The sequence below is a fragment of the Eucalyptus grandis genome, chromosome 1 (assembly GCF_016545825.1).
Source record: "Eucalyptus grandis isolate ANBG69807.140 chromosome 1, ASM1654582v1, whole genome shotgun sequence".
In the NCBI taxonomy this organism is placed as follows: domain Eukaryota; kingdom Viridiplantae; phylum Streptophyta; class Magnoliopsida; order Myrtales; family Myrtaceae; genus Eucalyptus; species Eucalyptus grandis.
The window spans coordinates 42,531,816-42,551,489 of NC_052612.1; the positions used below are offsets into that span (position 1 = coordinate 42,531,816).

Below are 19,674 nucleotides of genomic sequence, written 5' to 3' on the forward strand. Positions count from 1 at the left end.
TCTAAGACGATGATAATGAAGCATCATCATTAGCACCAAATTAACTGTAATTATGAAGGTCAAATAATGTTACTAAAATACATATATGCAGACATATACTATGTATATATGTATGTTTGTATGTATGTATTCTCTAACCTATTTGGTTGTAGTATCTCCTTCAAATAGCATTGTATGTAACTGATGCACCACATCTTATTGATAATGGAGTCATGTTAAAGGAGGGAATATTGTTCAATCACTTCTTAACTTATTGTAAAGATGCCGATTTAATCATAAATTTTCTGATTTCATCAATTGAGTCATAAACATTTGTGCAAAATTCTGATGTAGTCACTCTAGCCAATTTTCAATAGAAATCGCTGACATGGCGGTGTGCCATGTGGCATGGCTAGTGATGATTGGACTGCCGCATTATTGATTTTTGATGAAAATTGATAAGAATGATTATATTGGAATTTTATACAAATATTTATGACTCAATTGGCAAATTTGAAAAATTTATAATTAAATTGGTATTCTTACAATAATAGTTTTAGAACCGATTAGGTAATTTTCCTTGTTAAAGGATGTCACATGGAACTCATTAAGTATGTTCATGTTGGGAGCACGCAACAAAATCTGATACCTATACCTTAAGAGATCGTTAAGAGGTAACTCATGTTTGAGCCCATCAACATATTTAATTAGACATACCTTCCCTTGAAAACTTAACCTAATAAGTTATGAGTCAACTAGAATGTTGACAGCATGCAGCAGAAGCCCAATACTTACACTTGCGGAGATTTCTTAGAGGGAGCCCAAGTTCTAGTCCATTAACATATTTAGTTGAACTCGAAATTTAAGCCAATGAATCATAAACCAATCAGAATATATTAACTACTCCACTCCACACCACACCACATCACACTAATTCTCTAATATGGAACTTATCTAACACAACTTGCACGTGCATCCTAATAGTTCATAGGTAATATTTCAATTTTTAGAGCATAATAGAGCAATAATAGCCGGTACACCCAAAACTGCAAATAAGTCTTGTCATTTGATTGTTTTACAAATGTCTCGAGGTCACTTGTTGCTAAAATCCTTGACAATAAATTAAGGATTCTCAAATACTAGTCTTCTATGCTAGTAGTATAATGCTAAACTGATAAAATTCCTGCCTAGGAAACTTGCCTCGTCTGAGCATGTAAGGTGGAAGACATAAACAACCGCTTATGACTAGTATAAGGAAACTTCTATAAACGATTGAAGCATGTGCATAGAAGAAATCACTGAATCCACTTATCGACTTCAAGTTTAGGGTAATCGGTGACTGATTGGGAGATACATGTGCATAACACGAAAGAATGAGAATTTTCAAGAATGACGAACAGAAGTCCCCCTTGATTGTTCCCCAGATAAATGATCTGGAAAAGATCAGTCGTCTTCGCAGTGATCAAGACATTGTTTGAGCATTGATCGCGGTTTCCTTTTTGCTCGGCGAATAACAATTCCTGGCATACTTTCTCTTAGCCGTTCATAAAATCGAGAGATGCGGTCTTGAGCAGCAGTCTCACTTATTGTGAAAAGGAGAACGTAGGGCTGAATCTTTGTTAGTCCAACGAAAATGACACCTTGAAACAACACTTCAAGAGTTAATTTCCCTGCTGGATAATCATGCAAAACTCGCAATTAGTAACTTGCAAACTGTGCGAGTTCCAGAAGATATTTGATAGAAAAATGATATACTAGAATTTGCGCTTTCCATTAACGTTAAAACACCTAGGTTTTTTGCCTTGGGATCATGAATTAGCAAACTAGTTGAAAGAATCACCATATTCATGCCAGATATATAAAAATTTATAAAAAAAAAAATGCCAAATACAGTGTAACTCGGGATATGACAATTCAGAAGTCAAAGGAATAAGAGAACTGCGTCGACTGCATAAGGCGATATTCTCACTATGTCAGCAATTTTCTGCTCAAAGATGTGAATAATTTATGTGATGTAAATAATCCATAACAGCATAAAAGGAAAATATTCCAGTGAAATGAAACATTCAAAGTCGCCAATGTGTTACCGATGCCAAAAATTGACTGAAAACATACATGCATGAAGGAATTTATGGCTGAAATACAGCCATCAAACTTGATTGCCCTTTTAATAAGGTTCGATAGGCACTTTTCACTCGACCTTTGTAAGCCTGATGACAGCCTAAATTACAAACTATCGAGAATGAACAGCATGACACATGACAGCTACACTGAAGTGTGAAAATTATTGTTTATAAACCAGCCTCAAGTGAAGAAGTTGTGATGAATCAATCGTTAAGATCATGAAGTAAGGAATCATAGATATATAGTTCTCCCAGAGTTTTTATGGCGGGAAATGAAGCAGAGTGCAAGACTCTTTCAACAAGATGCAATGAGAACAATCAGAAAAAAAACATTGACATTTGAATGATATTACTTATTTGAGGTTCATTATTCTACAATCATCTTGCAAACAGCAGGCGCATGTTTAGCCTTCAAACAACAATTGCTCCGGAAGACTGCTAATTCTCATTGACAGCTAATAATGGCGAAAGGTATAACTCGTAATCACAGTATATTAGTAGCTGCCACCAGAGGAGAATGCATCACGACTTAAAACCTGAGCGCCTATGATGCAATTACATGCCACATTGGATCAATCAACGAACAAATTATCAGCAAACTTCTATTGTCAAAATGAAGAACCTGCAAAGCTTTGAGAGCTGCGTACTTACTGGGGATAAAAGCTAGCTATACCGAATATCTAACCTTAAATAGCTATCGAAAGTTTACCCACTTACGTAAATTAAAGTAGCAAGAACTACGCCGAACACAAGAACAAAGGGTCAGATCTGTGAACACGACTTTGGAGAAATAATGACAGCACACACCTGTGAAGAAGATACAGTTTTCATCTTTCTTGCTGATTTCCATTTATCCCAGGTGCAAATCAGACTCAAAATAAACATACATACATACCCATTTGCACTTAAAATTAGCATAAGCCATAGGTTCTAGGGTTTTTGCCATGAAAATGTTCCTGGGAATAAGCAGGAGCAAGAAAAAGGCCAAAAAAGGCAAAGGAGGACAAAAAAGAGGATTACAAGGACGGAAACCTAGATTTGGGTATTAACCAATTAAATTAAGAGCGTGTCCTTTTTGGTCACACTCATTAGTTGCTTTCGTGCATGACAACACACCGAACAAATTGTCTATATTCAAATGATTTTGTTTAAATTCACTAGACACATCTATGGCCAATCGGACTTCCCCTCCCCCTCAAATGCCCCATGTGTGGGGAGGGAGGGGAAAAAAAGCAGTAATAAAAAAAAAAAAAAGGCAAATGACAGCTCATTTCCCTCGTTAGAATAAAAGGTACCCATGTCCTAATAAAGCCCTATATCTTAAAAAAAAAAAAAACTACATCTTGAAAGAGGAATAAACCCCACAAGCCTGTTCTGGTTATCTCAATATTATATATATATATATATATATATATATATATATATATAGTTATTTTGTGCTATATAAGAATCGGGCTATGTACGTATATAGAAAATGAGAAGGTAGGTGGGGAGAACAAGAAAATGGAAAAAGCTCGAGCAATGAATAGGGACAAAAACTAATTCAGATAGATGTACCATCTACCAATAAAAACACGAGAGCGTCGATCACAGACCGGGGCTTGAAAAGATTGACCTTCGTCTCTCTCTAGCCTCTCATTCTCTCTATCCGACCGATCTCTTCTTCAACATTTGCAAGAACTCAGATTCTCTCCCCTTGTCCCATCTGACTGATCGACGACATCACGTCCCATCTATGAAATGGCACTTCCCTCTCTCTTCTTGATGTTAACATGATCATCCAAAGAAACCCTACAAGAACGAAGAAGCACAAACACCGCACGAGAGAGAGAGAGAGAGAGAGAGAGAGAGAGAGAGAGAGCGAATGAAATTCTATGAATCAGAAAATGAGCGTCTAATTGGAACTCTATGATATACTATTATATATGGATTTAAAGAAGATAATCTTTCAGTGTTTTTTGTTGTTGGAGATTAGAGCTAAAACTCTGGACGGTGGTGGTGGTACAATGAGGAAGGGTCACAACCCACTTGCTGTGTCCTTTGCCTTTGCCTGTGACGGCCGGTCTCGGCTTCCTCACCGCAGTCCACTCCTGACCCCATTTGAGCAGCACCAAGATTGAGATAAACCATTCTTGAATCAACGTTCACATTGGACATGTTCCCTCCACTGCTTCCACTGCTATGCCCTTCACTCATTGGCGGGTTATAGATGCTGTTATTCGAATGTGAGGATGCGTTGGCGTTCCCTTCCTCACGCGAGATGACAAGAGCCGCTGACTGGACGAGCTCGAGGCAGAGCCGGAGCTTGTTGGGCTCGATGTGGGCCAGCCCCGGTACGGCACCCTTGAAGAGGAAGTCGGAGGTGAGGGCACGGAGCACATCGAGCGGGGTGACACCATCGACAGTCCGGACGTTGGGGTCCGCATGGTGGTCAAGGAGGACCGCCACCATATCTGGGGACACCATCTCGGCTGCGACATGGAGTGGGGTCTTCCCTGCCGGCCCCGCAGGGCAGTTCACATTGGCAGCCCCGAGCTCAAGCAGTGCCTTCACCACCTCCCGGCTGCAGTTTTCGACTGCGTAGTGAAGGGCCAGTGCGTCATCCAGGTTGAGACCCTCCCCCATCACCATGAGCTTCACGAGCTCGACATCGGACGAGTCAAGGGCGCGCCGCATCCGCCGTATCTTTTGGTCCTCGAGGTCGGCGCCAGCGGCTGCGACAAGGTCATGGTGACCAGGATGGTGGGCGTGGGGGTGAGGCATGAGGGATTGGCGGGCGAGGGAAGACTTGAGGCGTAGCTCTTCGATCTTGGTGACCACGTCGATGGGGAGGTGTTTAGCTAGTACTTCAGGTGGGAGGCCAGATTTGGCGACCAGGTGAGAGCAGGTGGTCCACAGTGGTTGCATTTCGTGCTTCCTTGAGGCTATTAGCACTTTCATTACGTCCTCTATCGAGGCCTTCTGGACCATGCTTGCCAATTGCTTCTGCGTACAATCAAATAAGCGACGAATCGAATAAACATGATGCGCAAAGATTGATGATTTTATTGGATCGAACTAATCAACATAACGTGAAAGAAAAACATAAGACTAATTATCTAACCTGTGCTCAATGGAAGATTATAGGGGAGCTATTGTGCAGAATTATGCTTGACAACTTTTTCCTTTTCCTTTTCTTTTTTTTTCTTTTTTTTTTCTTTTTTTTTTCCTTTTGTTTTGAAATACTTATATCAGAATGGAGAATTTGAACACCCAAATAGAGAAAGTGAATGTTTTGGGAAAAGTTGGGTTTGGTAAGCTTTTAACTGTGTGGAATGACAAGACAATGAAGAGATCGATCCAAAAACCTAAAAATGGGAAAATTCTTAAGTTCTAACAACGGAATTAGGGCGAACCATTTGAAGAGACTCCATGTTCGTACATAAAATCAAACTCGCGGGGAAGCAAGAACACCTTACATAAAAAGAAAAAAAAAGGTCACAGGAATTTGGTCTTTGAGGGATTAAAAGACACAGACATTAGAAGTACTTAGGATTCCTTCAATGTCTCAAAGGAGAGTCTGGTTGGTGAGTGTTTTCAGTGTCCCTCAATCACACAGAAAGTGAAGCCAAAAAATGAAAAACCCAACTGAAGCACAGAAAAGCAAAAGCCCCTCCAATCATCAACAAGAAACGTCAGCAACCAAATCCTCAACAGCAAAATCTAATCTTACCTCCCCAGAAAAGGCCATACCAATCAACGCACTAGCGGGGGGAGGGGATGGGGAGAGAGAGGGGAGAGAGAGAGAGAGAGAGAGAGGGCGAGAGGAGAAGGATATGAGAATTGAGACCTGAGTGAGCAATGCGAGCTGCTCGACGCCGAAGGATCGGGCGGCGGCGAGGGTGTCGAGGGCGAGGTCGACGGCGGAGGTGCAATGCGTGTGCCAGCAGCCGCGCTCCCCGCAGTCAGGCCGGGGCTCGTGCTTCTGCGGCACGATTGAGACCTGCCCACTGTACAGGAACTGCAGCAGCAGCAGGAACACCTCGTATCCCACCGAGCTGACCGGGATCACCGCGGCCCGCGCGGCCCTCGAGCCCGACCCGGAGGATGGATCCGAGGAGGGCCCCCCGGGGGACTCGGATCCGCAGAAGAACTTGCGGAAGAAGAGGCTGCGGGCGGCGAGGATGCAGCGGTGGGCGTGGACGAGGCGGCCCTCCACGCTGAAGGTGACGTCGCTGAAGGCCTGCCCGTTGATCAGGAGGTTGAGGTAGTCCAGCGACAGGGATCTCAGCGAGTCCTCGATCGACATCTTCTCGTTCTTGATTTCCCGTCCAAGAAGTGACCGCGTTGCTGTTTCTTCCTTGTTTAGGGTTGAGAGAGAGAGAGGGAGAGAGAGAAGATGGGGACAGAGAAGGGTCAAGAGGAGGAGGTGGAAGTATTCATGTGGGGTTTGCGAGTTCTGTTGGGAGTGTGATCAGAGGAAGAGGTGAGATTCTTCCATGGAGATGGAGATGAAGATGGAGATGGAGAGCGGAGGTGTGTGTTGATAGATATTTTGGTGGAGAGAGAGAGAAGAGAGAGAGGAGAGAGAGAAGAGAGATTGAGTGAAGCAACTTGGGTGGGCATTCTGGGCGGCTGAGCTTATTAAAAGGGCGAGTTTATTTTATTTATTTTTGCAATAAACATTTGGCAAAAGATCAGAAAATAGAAAATAAACGAGAATACTGTCAGGCATGCCTTCATGGGTTTATAAAGTAATGTGACCGATACTTCATAAATACTGGATAAAATCCACCTGTCGAAACATTCACCCGCATAATTTTTTTCAAGAACCGTAATATCTTGCATTTCTCGTATAGACAACGACCTATGTATATATATATAGCAGGATAAGCTGACCCGGAAGAGAGAAAATTACCGGGAATACGGGGGGGAGGAGGAAATTATTTGTCCGAACGCTTTTTATTGACCAAGGGAAGGGGTGATGTTTTGTCCTAGCCCTGAGGGTTTGACTAATGACATACTCGTGTTCGTGCCCTAGTTTTGAAAATTGAATTCCTAAAATAGAAAACACGAACTTTAACTCATATACATATACATACATACATATATGTGTGTGTGAGTATGATATCAGCATGTGTAAAAGGGGGATTGCACAATTTTCATTTTTTTTTTTTTATGTTTTTGTTTGGTTTTGACTATAGGCAACTAAACCGTGTGTTTATTTGTGAGTGGACGTAAAGCTACAAGGCAAACCAACACACGGTTGCCTTAGCTTTACGTCCACTCACAAAAGAAAGACCCCCCGTCTTTTGCACTTAGTCCTCTTTTGTTAAATTTACTTCATGCCCTCTCAAAAGAAACATACTCCTCCTCATCATGTCGTGGTATATTTTTCTCTCTTCATTTCTCTCGTCTTTTGTCGCCTTAGAGTACGTTAAATGAATGCTTACGGGATCTTTGCACTATTACCCCTAAATTCTGATGATTACTGCCTCGATCACTCAATAATTAAGATGTTGATTTCTAGGCATCACTAGGCGATTAGCCATGGAAGTTTCACATGTGTTGCTAAATTAGACTATGATTCAGTAACTAGAGGAAAAAGCTTAAAATTCTATTCACAGTACAAGTTCAAAAAGGAAAATATATCTTTCAAATAACTTTATTTTACGCACTATAATCTCATAATGAAAGGATTAGTAATATTATATTGTGCCTTCGATAATCCAAATTCTATAGTACTTCATCGGATTCTTTTTTATGTGCTTATATATGTTTAAGCTTGATATTTTTAGTATATATTTACAAATAATCAACTGCACATAAAATCAAACGGATTGTTGAAATCAGCGTTCAAAAAGACTTGGAAGACATGAATGAGAAAACATATAAAAATTCAGTACATTGGCTTTAAAAGAGTATGGACAAAGAGCCACTAAAAACTCTAAACTATACTTATTGTGACACATTTATTCTAATATTTTTCCTATGATACCAAAAAAACCCAAACTTGTGATGCATTTATCTTCTATCAAAATTTTGTTAGCGAGAACAGTTAAAAATCTGCTTACATGGATTCCAAAAAGCAAATAGTATTGACATGGTGCTCATGTGATTTTTTAGCAATAGCATATTGTTCCGTGGAGTTGTTGTTTTGGTTGAAAAATTATCTAATTAAACCTAGGTAGATCTAGTTTTAAGTTTGCTAGTTATTGATTCTTTGTAACCTCGAACAACAATCATGGTCATGGATTTTCCTTCCCTGTATCGGTTGATGGTCTCTTGTAATCTCAAGTTGAAAGGCAAAAATAATGTAACATTTACAGATTTCCCTGGATTTATTTCTGTTTTTTTTTTTCCATTTAAATATTGCCACTTATGCACTTCGATTTAAAAAGAAAAAAAAATCCAAAACTCTTAAGACTTTCACAACACTCAAATATCAACATGTAGATCCACACATCAATTTCTAATAATTTCTGAAATTCGGGTGACATTTTAAAGAATTTTTTTGGCCAAATAAAAAATTTACCTTTTTTTTTTGTGTGATCGAGAAAATAAAAACTAAATAAGGAATTTAATCTGAATTGAGTCACATCAAGTCCCTCCAAAAAGAACAGTGGAGAAAACAAAACGCCATCTTCTACGTGCACCTCATCGACCCTCGGGGAATTGAATGGTGCTCTAACCTAATTATTGTTGTTTCCCCAATTCTCAAGGAGGATAATTAGGGACTATTAGCAAAATGCACGACCATGCATTCAATTCTGAGCATGTGCATCATCGATGTCTCCATTATTTTAAATGTAAGCTGCTTTGGACAGATGGGATGTTGCTCACTAACTGATCGTGCATTTAATACTCAAAGGATGAGAAGTTAACGCACAGTGATCTGCTTTTCATCAGATCATAATGACCTAATCCATATAAAAAAAAAGTTTGTCCCTCTTGTTCAAAATCACATGAAACCATCCAAATCAAAATCCCTTTGACAGGTTCTAATCTCCTGCATTTTTCAACGAGTAGAGAGTAATGTTAAACATTTGGATTAAATGGGCATGCTAACTAAAATGATATAATAGAATTATATTTTACCGACATACAAACATTATTAAGTAAGATTGATTTTACATAACATCTATATCGTTCAAAAGGCCTTCCGTGCGCATGTGCATATGCTTCTGACTCATGTGATAATCGTCGATTTCATTTTGATTAGTACCCATAAAAAAAAAACCCCCAAACGAATTGCATGAGAGTTTGATTCATCTTTCACTAACCCCCGGGGAGGGGGGGTTATGGGGACAAGGCAAGGGGTCGCGTGCACGTGAGGAAGGGCCCGGCACGTGCGGGGGATGGGCCGAAAGACATTGGCTCAGGGTTTTTAGATTAGTGGTCGTAAAGCCACAAAACTTGTCAGTTGAGTGGCAGTGGGGAGCAGGGAGAGGAGAGAGAGAGAGAGAGAGATCAGGGAGGGTTTTGGTCATTCCTCCCCTGCCTTCCCTTCCAATTCGTGACCGGACCCCGAAACAAATCCCATCGATTGACAACACATCACTGACTGTCGTTTGATTTCAAAGACCTCCGATTTGACGTTTGACTTGTCTTGTCACCTGCCCCCACGCACACTCAAATTGCATCCCCCAGGCCCTGGCGCGACGGATAGCTACGAGATCAGTGCTCGTATCCCTGTATACTTTTCTTGATATTTATTCGATGAATTTTTTCACTTCTTCAAGTTGGAAAGCCGAGTGATCATCCTGGTGAATAAAATAGGAACAAAAATGTGAATTCATAATCATGTATCGAGTAGTACATAATACTATATTATACTATATATGATAATCGTCGTGCCCTTTCACATATACATATATTATGAAATCGAAAAATATATTATTTGATAGATGATGATGTTGATGATCATTGCCGGCTTGGGTCCCATGGGGGCTTGGAATGATTCCCCATTTTGGGGTCTTCTGCCTAACCCCCCACATGCACGCAACATACATTGCGGACAGTACTTAAGATCTATGCCAAAAATATCACCACATGCAGCACTTTTTTTAGACTCAGCTGTTCTTCTAATAGTATTAGAATCGCTACAAAATATTTCGTTGCACCGTAGGTCTTGGTGAATAAACATCAGAACGAGATAGTGATGGGCCTGGAATTTCAACTCAAGCGGTTGAAATAAGAACTCGAACAATATCTCGATCTAAAAAGGAGGTGCGGTGTAATTAATATAATGCAACAGTTTTATAGAAAATGGTAGATGTTAACGAAAAAAAATATATTTGACAGCTAGTGATCGAGGAGGAGGAGGCAGCGGCCGCTGGCGGTGGCCGCTGCCCCTCCCAAATGGGCCCTTGGGTAGTTACTGGAAATGGCGCGCGCACACTCTTTACTGCATCAATTTCTTTGTAAAAGGAAATCTGAGCAACAAGATTTATTACACTTACCCCTAAACAAGAATCATGTCCGATACCCATTATAGTTTTCCAAGGCCAGAACAGTTGCCATATGTTCGATCTCTTCAATTTTCAGGAATGATCAAATAGTACACTCGCGTTAGTTTCCGTACATTAGATTAAATCCACCTTAAAGATAAGCCACTAATGTTTATTTTTATTTTTATTTTGGAAACATGGGCTATTTATACTAGGACGTAGCGAAATCAAATGACTCACTTTCTAGAGATCGATCAAGATCTCATCTTTATAAAGCACAGAACTAAGTTTTTACATAGATTTATCTATTCTGATACGTTAGTGCTTTTGTGATGATTTTAATAAAAGAATAATACTTAAAACTCTCGATATACGAAAAGAAATTTTGTCGACCAATGTTTTAGGGCACTTACTCAGCAATCGAATCATAAATAGTTGCAATATCATTAGAATATGGTATCTACTCTCAAGTGTCGGAATTTAGGGTTTGACCCAGAAAAAGGAGGGTTGATCTGATCCATAACGCTATAACACAGAATAATTTCTTTTTCTCGAGGATGTGGACATATAAATAATCAAACTAATGGAGTCTAACCTGCGTAGCACGTTAAAAAAGAAATAAGATAATCAGGTGCCTCAATTTCCAAGAAAAGCTACGAGGAAAGGATCTCAATAACATTTATTCTCTTCATGTACACACACACACACACACACATATATATTATGTACGAAGATGCTCGCAAGATTCCATGAAATTACTTTTTCGTAGCGGGGTTCTTTTTAGGGTAATATGATTAATTCATATTGCAATTGAAACAATATTTTCCTTAGATATAATCCAAGTTGGTACAAAAGCATGTGAACATTTGTTCCCTATGGGGATCAATTCCTCCACCATAGTCGCTGCACTAGGGCACAATCCTCCAATTGCATTCTTAATTCCTCGCCCATGATTCAAAATATCATCGATTGTTTAATTGTCCCGATTTCTGTCTCTTTTATAAGTAAAAGTTATAAGGCATGTTATCTGTGTTTTTTGAACCCATGAAACCCGATTCTAGTAGGTTTCTTAGTTTAAGCAGTTTAAAAGGCTATTATACTATGGCTAATCTAGCTTACTACTATCCTAAACATCAGCAAAAGCCAAGAAACATAGTATGCTGCCAGTCCATATGAAGGCAACTCTCTTGGGCTATGCAAGGGCGTATGATCTCGATAACTAGTCCACAAGTAACGATGGAATTATTAAATCAATTTTCTAAACCCGTCTTAGTAGATTTAGCATTTCTCTTAATTCGTTAGGATTGTGTCTAACAAGAAGAATACCCAACATCATTTTAAATAAATGAAAAATAAAAACAGAAAGCCAAGAAGCCAGCTGGCTTCTCCTGCCAAACACCTAGTTTGGCAAGAGCATTAGCCAGAGACTTCACATCCAGCTTGTTTCCCAACCTCTTAAATATGCAACCTTTTGCATTATTGCCTTATGTTATACGCGTGACATAAAATTGGAAGAAAAAAAAAGTGGAACATACGTACTTATTATATCATCACATAAGTTGGATTTTCTGATCGACATCTTTCTTTCTTAGAAGACCCCTAGAAGTCAAATAAAAGCCATGTGCCCCTTAATTTATCCTCTCGTGATATGTCATCTACTGCCTCGATAGATGGGTCTAAATGATTCGATTTGTTCAAAACCCTCCATTGACCACGAAGTCTTTGGAAGATACCAGTCGCTTGGCAGCTGACAATGAACTCATGAAAAATTAGCTATGGCCAATATTTTCTTCATCAATCATTGACACGACGGCTCCAAATTTCGAATTGAAAATTCAAACACTCAGGCCCAACTTTTGCTTGTCCTCCGAGAAGTCTCTTGTCGATTCCTGACCTAGCACTTCACTTCCCACACATATTTATCTATGTGATGCTTTTTGACTAGCACAAAGGAAAGGCCACGTTACGGGTTCCTTATAGTGGAACTCCCAGGTTGAAATAATAATGGGAAGAAGAGATAATTTGAGGATGTTGAAGGGGAGCAAAAACACAAATGCATGGTGAGATGTCCAACCGATTCATTCATGTCATTTGAATGGCTACAATCATGGGGATGGGGTTGACTTTTGACTTCTTTCTTTTTCGTTTTGAACTTTGGACTTTGGGGAGGCCATGAAAATTGTAGGACCCCACCCTCAATTCTCTCCTAAAATTAATGGTTGCTGAGTTGGTGATTAGATGTATATCAAGCTGGCTTGAAAGGATGGCCAATTCCTTATACGGGAAGTGGGCGTGAGATTGAGAGAACATATCACTCAAGGTTGTTGGTGTTGGGGGGTGAGTGATTGTAGGGTCAAAATGCCCACGTTCAAATGTTGTTATTTCCCATTTTGTGGTTGTGGAATGGAGTTGGAGTCAAGCTCAAAAAGAAATTGCACGATTCCACCAATTAAGGTCCTCCTAGCAGATCTTCTCTTTCATCTATCTCCCCAAACTCTCACATGTAAAAGGCCAAAAAAAAAAAAAAAAAAAAAAAAAAAAAACCATGGAAAGTAGAAACCCTAATGGGTCTAAAGAGGTGACATGTGGGAGGTGGCACACTCTCTCACTCCCTATGGAAGGTTGGCAAGCTTTGACCCTTGGTGAAGTGACCGGTTGACCTTAATGTGACAAACACACTTTGAACAAGAAAGATATGAGAAGAAACCTCATGATCTGATATGCGGAATAGAAAGATGGCATTGGCCTTTGTGGGATTCGTCTTTGTTAGAATGATTAGACTTTGACTGATCATGTGAATGACCATCTATTTTCAATTGTCGCGTCTCTCTCTCTCTCTCCATATAACCCTTTAACTCCTTGCTTCATGGGGGCATATATACCGAGCACAAATGGGTATTTGCTTCCACATGTTATATTTTTCCTTATTGGTGAGATCAAAATCATTCCTGACCATTAAGCCAAGTACTCAATTAGCTCATTGATAGAAATGAAACCACTGAAAATTCCATGAAATGATATGTTTCATTCTATTTCTTCGATGGGGAGGACAAAGTGAAAATAAAGAACGGGGAAAAATATGATAAACCCATGTATAGTAAATAAAATTTGGCAACATATGATTATTGTCACCTCATGTCCTTGAGATTTTGTTTTGCTCGCTAGCACGAGTTTTTTTGTACAACCATGTGTATCGTTGCATTTTCTTCAGCTCCATTATATAAAATTGGACGAAAGTTGGATCACACCCTCCCAAGATAATTCTGCACACACTACTTCCAAAACTCACCTATCTTGGAACCCTATCTCAAGCACATTAGTTTATACCATACGTGGATTCGAAGCATTAAATAAAGTTGCATAAGACAAAACTGAGAAGGGAAACGATCCGTCTTCTGTAGGTGACATGAATGATATGGAGTGCCAAGAAGCTGGTCCGCGCATATATGTGGTGGACATTAGGAAAAGGCCTAATAAACAATCTCCAAGCAAACAAATTGAACTCTGTCATTTCTGATCCATCGCCTGGCCAAGCAGCTAAAGATGCGGAAATTAAAATGTTAAAAAGTTGTTTTTTGTTCGTTGATTTTCACAGATTCTGCAATTACAAAGAGTCTTCTTGTCGCTTTCACCCAATTAAGGAAAAAAAATTTAGGACTTAATTTATTTTTAATCAACTTTTTCGTTGTCGGCATCAATGGTTCCATATTGATTGGAGAACTGATGAGTACTAGATTCTTTTAATGATGCGCGCTTAATGTGGCATGATACTAGTTTTTAAAGCTTTCCTCGTACTAAAAACCAGCAGTAATCTTTCTTAGTGATGTCTAATGACGAAGGCCTTATTTCAAATTATGTATTTTGTTTATAAGAGCGAGGTTTTCGTTTTATATCCTTTTTCCCTCCCTCGAAGATGTTGAATTAATGTATATGTAGAGTGATATTTATGGTAATCTATTTCATCAATATGCATCCGAGATCTGCATTTATTAGTCGCAGGTACTTTATTTGAGATGGTTACTGATCAAAGAGAGATTAAAGAAAATAATCAATCAAGCATTTGCTCTGAAATTCATATCCCGAGCGAGTGGGACCTTGGAGGGATGAGACTTCTTTGCTTCGTTGATAGCCTATATATTACAAATTAACTGCCGCTTTGGGTTGAAACCCAGGATTTATCAAACTCTTATTTTAAATGTCTGATTGATCATACATATGGTAGATATTTAAGATAAAAGGTATGAAATGAAAATTTAGGCATAAGGTCCTAATCTTTTGGCCAAACGGAACGTGACAATTCTTTTTTTACTTAAATTGGGTCATCGGAACATCAATCTAGTCCTAAAATAAGTACGACTCAAACCCTTTGACCTTTACCAAATTAAGGCAAGAGTTCCATCTCATGGAGGACCAAACTATGTACGAAAGAGAACAACCCCACCACATGGAATTTTGGGGCAGGATCACTCAATTAGATTGGCAAGATTGTGAGAACTCTCTTTGCGCACGCGCGCACGTTATTTCAATTGATTATAGATGGTCGTGGAATTGATACCTAAGTCTGCCATGATCACTCAATCGTTGTTAGTTTCATAATTGAATGCGGCTGTTCATGGGAAGTATTCCTAGCCTCACATGAGCCGAGACAAAATCATTCTTTACAAACAAGCAACTCTCTCTCTCTCTCTCTCTCTCTCTCTCTCTTTCTCTCTCTTCTTTTCTCGTCATCCTTTTCACTGATTGTACAAATCACCTTTGACCAAGACTTGGAAATCAAGAAAACGCATTGGGTCCAATAAGAAAGTACGATTAAAAACATATTTAGGTGCCCAAATTAACATTTGCTATTCAGTAGGCTTTCTAACTTTGTCCATGACACGGAGTTCTTCTTCAACCAGATGTTTGTGGGACTATGGCTTTTGGTTTGTTGCCTTCTCTCTGACTTTTAGCATTTGCTATAAAAATAAATAAAGCCTTCAACATTATATGAATATTGTCTCGTTCACTCTTTCTATAATCTTTAGGAAAGTAAACAATTCTCTAAGTTCCTTGAAAGTAAAAAGCATCCATAAAGCCTCCTAGGAGAGCACCTTGGATTTCTTTAAGTAGATTAAGATCGGTTTTGAAGAATTCCTACTGAGTGTTAAGGTGAGCTTTTTATTTTCATAATATGGAGTATCTAAATTGAATAATTTCCATAAATATGCGAACCGCTTAATTCAAGTGCATGGGTAAGACAAGACCCGCCATAAGGCATCAGTGGTCCTCGAAATTATTCTGAGTGGGAGATGGTGAGGTTCGATAAAGAGATCTGTTGCATCTAAAAGTAAGCTAAGACCCGATCATTCCCTTTCGGGGCCAACTTGATAGGCTTTTATTAGGTCTAAAATAAGACCAACTTTGTATAAATGCCCATTTGCAATCCATCACATATCAATTTTGTTAACCAATCTCGATGGATGTAATCATTTTGTTTCAAATGTGGAAGTAAAGCTAATGGAGCATTCTTGTCTGTCCTAAGTTCATAGAAGCATGATCAAGACATAAGCTCTAGAACGTAAAATAAGTCGGATTTCGTATATGGATTAGTAGATGAAGATTCACTTTATTTGGGTTCAGAAGACCAAAAAGTTACAATATACATGTGTATTAATTTATAAGATTATGTTGAAATAGTTTGTTATCATGAAAAGATGTGATTCTTAAATATGAGAAAAAATGATTGTTGACATTAAAAGTGGTGATGGTGGGGAGAAGGTATCTACTCCTATGAGATGTATTGATTGGTTATCTATAAATAGAATTAAATTATATATGTTCAACGCAACTATTCAAAATAACTTCTTCTTTATAACTCTCTCTTCTTCTCTTTTTACACACTCAACCATGATAAAACATTTAAGGTGAAATTTCAAAAGAGAAATTGAGTAATTGTTGAACTCATTTATATTCGGTTTTGGTGTATATTCTGGAGGTTATTCGTTCTAAACCGGGTAGCAACAATAGTAGAGGCAAATAATACCTAAATGATAGAGATCACCAATGCATATTAAAGATCATAACCACTGCTCTATTTTTGTTAGCAATCAAAATTTCCTAATAGACTATAATGACATTACATTTTAATAGGCTAATTTTTTCACCTGTGCATAAGTTTTTGTTTATATAACTGCAATTTTTTGCTGTTATTTGATAACACATTACGATTGGAAACCAGATGACATAGCTTCTTAATAGTTGTTATTAACTATTGCAATTGTGGAAATGTCATATCTATGAGGAATTTGTCAATTAACATCCCTTTTACAATCACAAACGTTACTAGAAATTCATATCGAATAGATCCTAAATATGCTTTTGAAACTCTTGTTAAATGACTTGCTGGGGCAATATGGTGACGCAAGTTCTTCATTCTTAAATTGAACTTTATTATCGATAAGAACTATCTAACTACCATATTATGTTCATGTTGGATTCAAATATTCAAATGTCATCCTTACAAATCAAAGAATGACTAATCAAATTGAAGAATAATTGCATATGCAAAATCATTTCAATGCTATTCAGGATAAAATTGAATGGCCTTTTTTCAAAAGAAATCATTTAATCATAATGTTTACATGCGTTTCCATTTTGCCAATGGAAAGGAATCTAATAATGCATTCCCTAAATCAAATTGTGCTAGAGTTTACATCTCTCTAAATTGATAAGGAACTTTGACAATATATTCTTTTCAATGAAATTAACTTCGCATTGTCCTCCTGGTCAAAGTAAAATGTCTAGCTAACTGGCCACGTAAAACATCGCTGGGTTAATCATTTAATCTTTACTTAGTTACAGAGAAATGCAGTAATTTGTAAAGTGGGTCGCAAAAAATGTCTCTGAAAAGTACACTAGAATAATTGTAACATTTGAGATTGGCGGGCAACGAGCGTTAATTGGGGAATCCACTTGATTTGACAAGACGGGAGTTAGTGCAGGTGACGAAGTTGATGTAGACAGATGACCAGACTCTTTCAGCACCCTCTCTTCTTAAAAAAAAAAAAAAATCAAATTCTATCAATTATTTATTTTTTCTTATCACATATTAATTTTAGATGGCCTTTTGTACCGAACTAAATCTAACTTTTCAGTTCTATCAAATGGAAGAGGTGATGTAGCTTGCCACTCGACCGATTTTCTGAGCTCCTGACAAATTCGGTGAAAAGGCTGTATCATGGTACCGATTTTTTTTCGTCGGATCATGGAACCAAATCAAAAGGTGAGAAATAATGCTTAAAGTGAGACAAATGGCTAAATGGGTGTAATCAATTTCAAGATACGTAGATATTAAATTAAAAATCTAAAACCTATCATATCAACGTCATTTCTTAATTTTTGAAATCAATCCTATTAGCAGTAAAAAAAAATTATCCTATTAACTTTGGAATTGATGAGGGTATTTTTTTTCTTTTGTTCCATTTTATTATATGTACATGTTAAATATGAATATAATTCTTTGTACTCAACTATGATTTGTCAAATATATTCGATTTCAATAAATATCTTCCATTTTCAAAAAAAGAGTGAAAGAATTTACTAGAGGATAGTCTTTACCAAAAAAAAAAAAAAAACTAGAAAATAGGGGTAAATCAATTTAAAATTAGTTTGGTTACTGTTTCAATTGTATGTTTCAAATTACGGGTTCTCGAATAAAGTCTACCGATTGAAAGTATAGGATTTGGAGTTGAATTAGTTAAAATTGATTAGTAATTTTTGAGATTGGGAATTAGATCGGACCCCTTTGAATTGGGACGATTCTCGAATTGAACCAGCCCGATCGTGCATCTCTAATTGCAAGAGATTTATATCAACAAGCGTTCATAGCAGGCTTGGTTTTGCCAGAGAGGCAGAGGGGAAGCATGCTAAGAGCGACGAGGGGGATAAGGAACGGCCGAGGCTTTCTGGGAAGGCGACACGTATGTCCCATGAACAGTCACCGTCGACTTCCCCTCCCTGTCTCCACAGTCCACAGTAGGGTTTTGCCTGTTCGACGTAATGACGCCTCCTCAGTCAATCCTCTGCACTGATTCTCATAAAAGGGCAAAAGAAAATGAAAAAAAAATATGAACAACCCATCTCTCTCTTTTTCTCTCTCTCTCTCTCTGTCTCTCTCTAATGGATGTTCTTGTTTTTTTGTCACTCAAGAGCCGAGGCTCAAAACTCAGAGCCTGGCTCATTCTTTTTGCTTAGCTTGTCGTCGAATCGTCTTCTCCTTTCTCTCTTCTGCTTCTGATGGCGTCTGAGTTTTCTGAGGTTCAATTTTCGTGTATCTAAGAGGACTGATCACACTGAGTCAGTGCAGTGTCGATAAACTCGAGTTAGGGTTGGCTTTCTGACTGACAAGTGGGGTTCATCAAGTGACATGATACGAAACGAGTACAGAGCGAGTGGCGTTTCCGTCACTTCGAATTCAAAGCTGCCTGACATGACATTGCTTGGACTTTGACCGGTTCATCCGCAGATCCGCCAAAGCGTCCAATCTCTTTCAAGCCAAGGCCAAAAAGAAGATGGTAGTGATAAAAATTAAAAAATAGTCGGCAGGAATTCAGTTCTTGGCGTTACTCAGACGGAAACTTCACGGAAAATTGTGAACCCCAAGTGGAAAGAAAAACCAGAGTTGAAGAAAGAATGGTGGTGCTATGAAGTCATGTTATATATGATTCTGTACCCAAAAAAGGTTAATTGATTTCACTGGCTAATGTGCTTGCATTTTGATCACACGTGTAATCGACAATCATGCATGAAGTTCAAAAAATCGTATGAAATTATGGCAATTGCGATATGTTGTGATCGTCGTATTTTTTTACCTTTGATTCAACCATTAGGTTAAGAATCGTGTTCAAATTATCGACGTGGTAATCTTTTCTTTGTAAAGGAGTACTTTCCATTCATTTATGCGATTTGCCATGTGCGAGTATCTTTTTGAGATACATTTCTAATTTTACTTTTTTTTTTTTGGTCTTTTATAAGTTAAAACAATATAAGCTCAATTCCTCCACACGATTCCTTTAACCTGATTTTGTGAACTAAGCAAGGCCTATCTAAGTCAATCTTATAAGGTTGCATTTGGCAGTCGGGATAAAATTCGATATATGATATGA

General features: G+C 38.5%; 1 protein-coding gene across 1 annotated transcript; it reads right to left on the bottom strand.

Annotated features, from left to right (window-relative positions):
• Window positions 1-3,957: 3,957 nt before the first annotated feature.
• Window positions 3,958-6,701, bottom strand: LOC104444350 (BTB/POZ domain and ankyrin repeat-containing protein NOOT2). Its single transcript, XM_010058011.3, has 2 exons — window positions 5,932-6,701; window positions 3,958-5,087 (listed from the first exon to the last, which is right to left on the bottom strand). The coding sequence occupies exons 1-2, from the start codon at window positions 6,388-6,390 to the stop codon at window positions 4,080-4,082; spliced, it is 1,467 nt and encodes a 488-aa protein (XP_010056313.1). The 5' UTR covers window positions 6,391-6,701; the 3' UTR covers window positions 3,958-4,079.
• Window positions 6,702-19,674: the final 12,973 nt, after the last annotated feature.

Excerpts from the sequence above, each read along its gene's own strand:
- LOC104444350 (XM_010058011.3), bottom strand. The coding sequence starts at position 6,390 with ATGTCGATCGAGGACTCGCTGAGATCCCTGTCGCTGGACTACCTCAAC. Across the intron at positions 5,088-5,931 it reads AGCTCGCATTGCTCACTCAG|AAGCAATTGGCAAGCATGGT; the intron begins GTCTCAATTCTC and ends GATTGTACGCAG.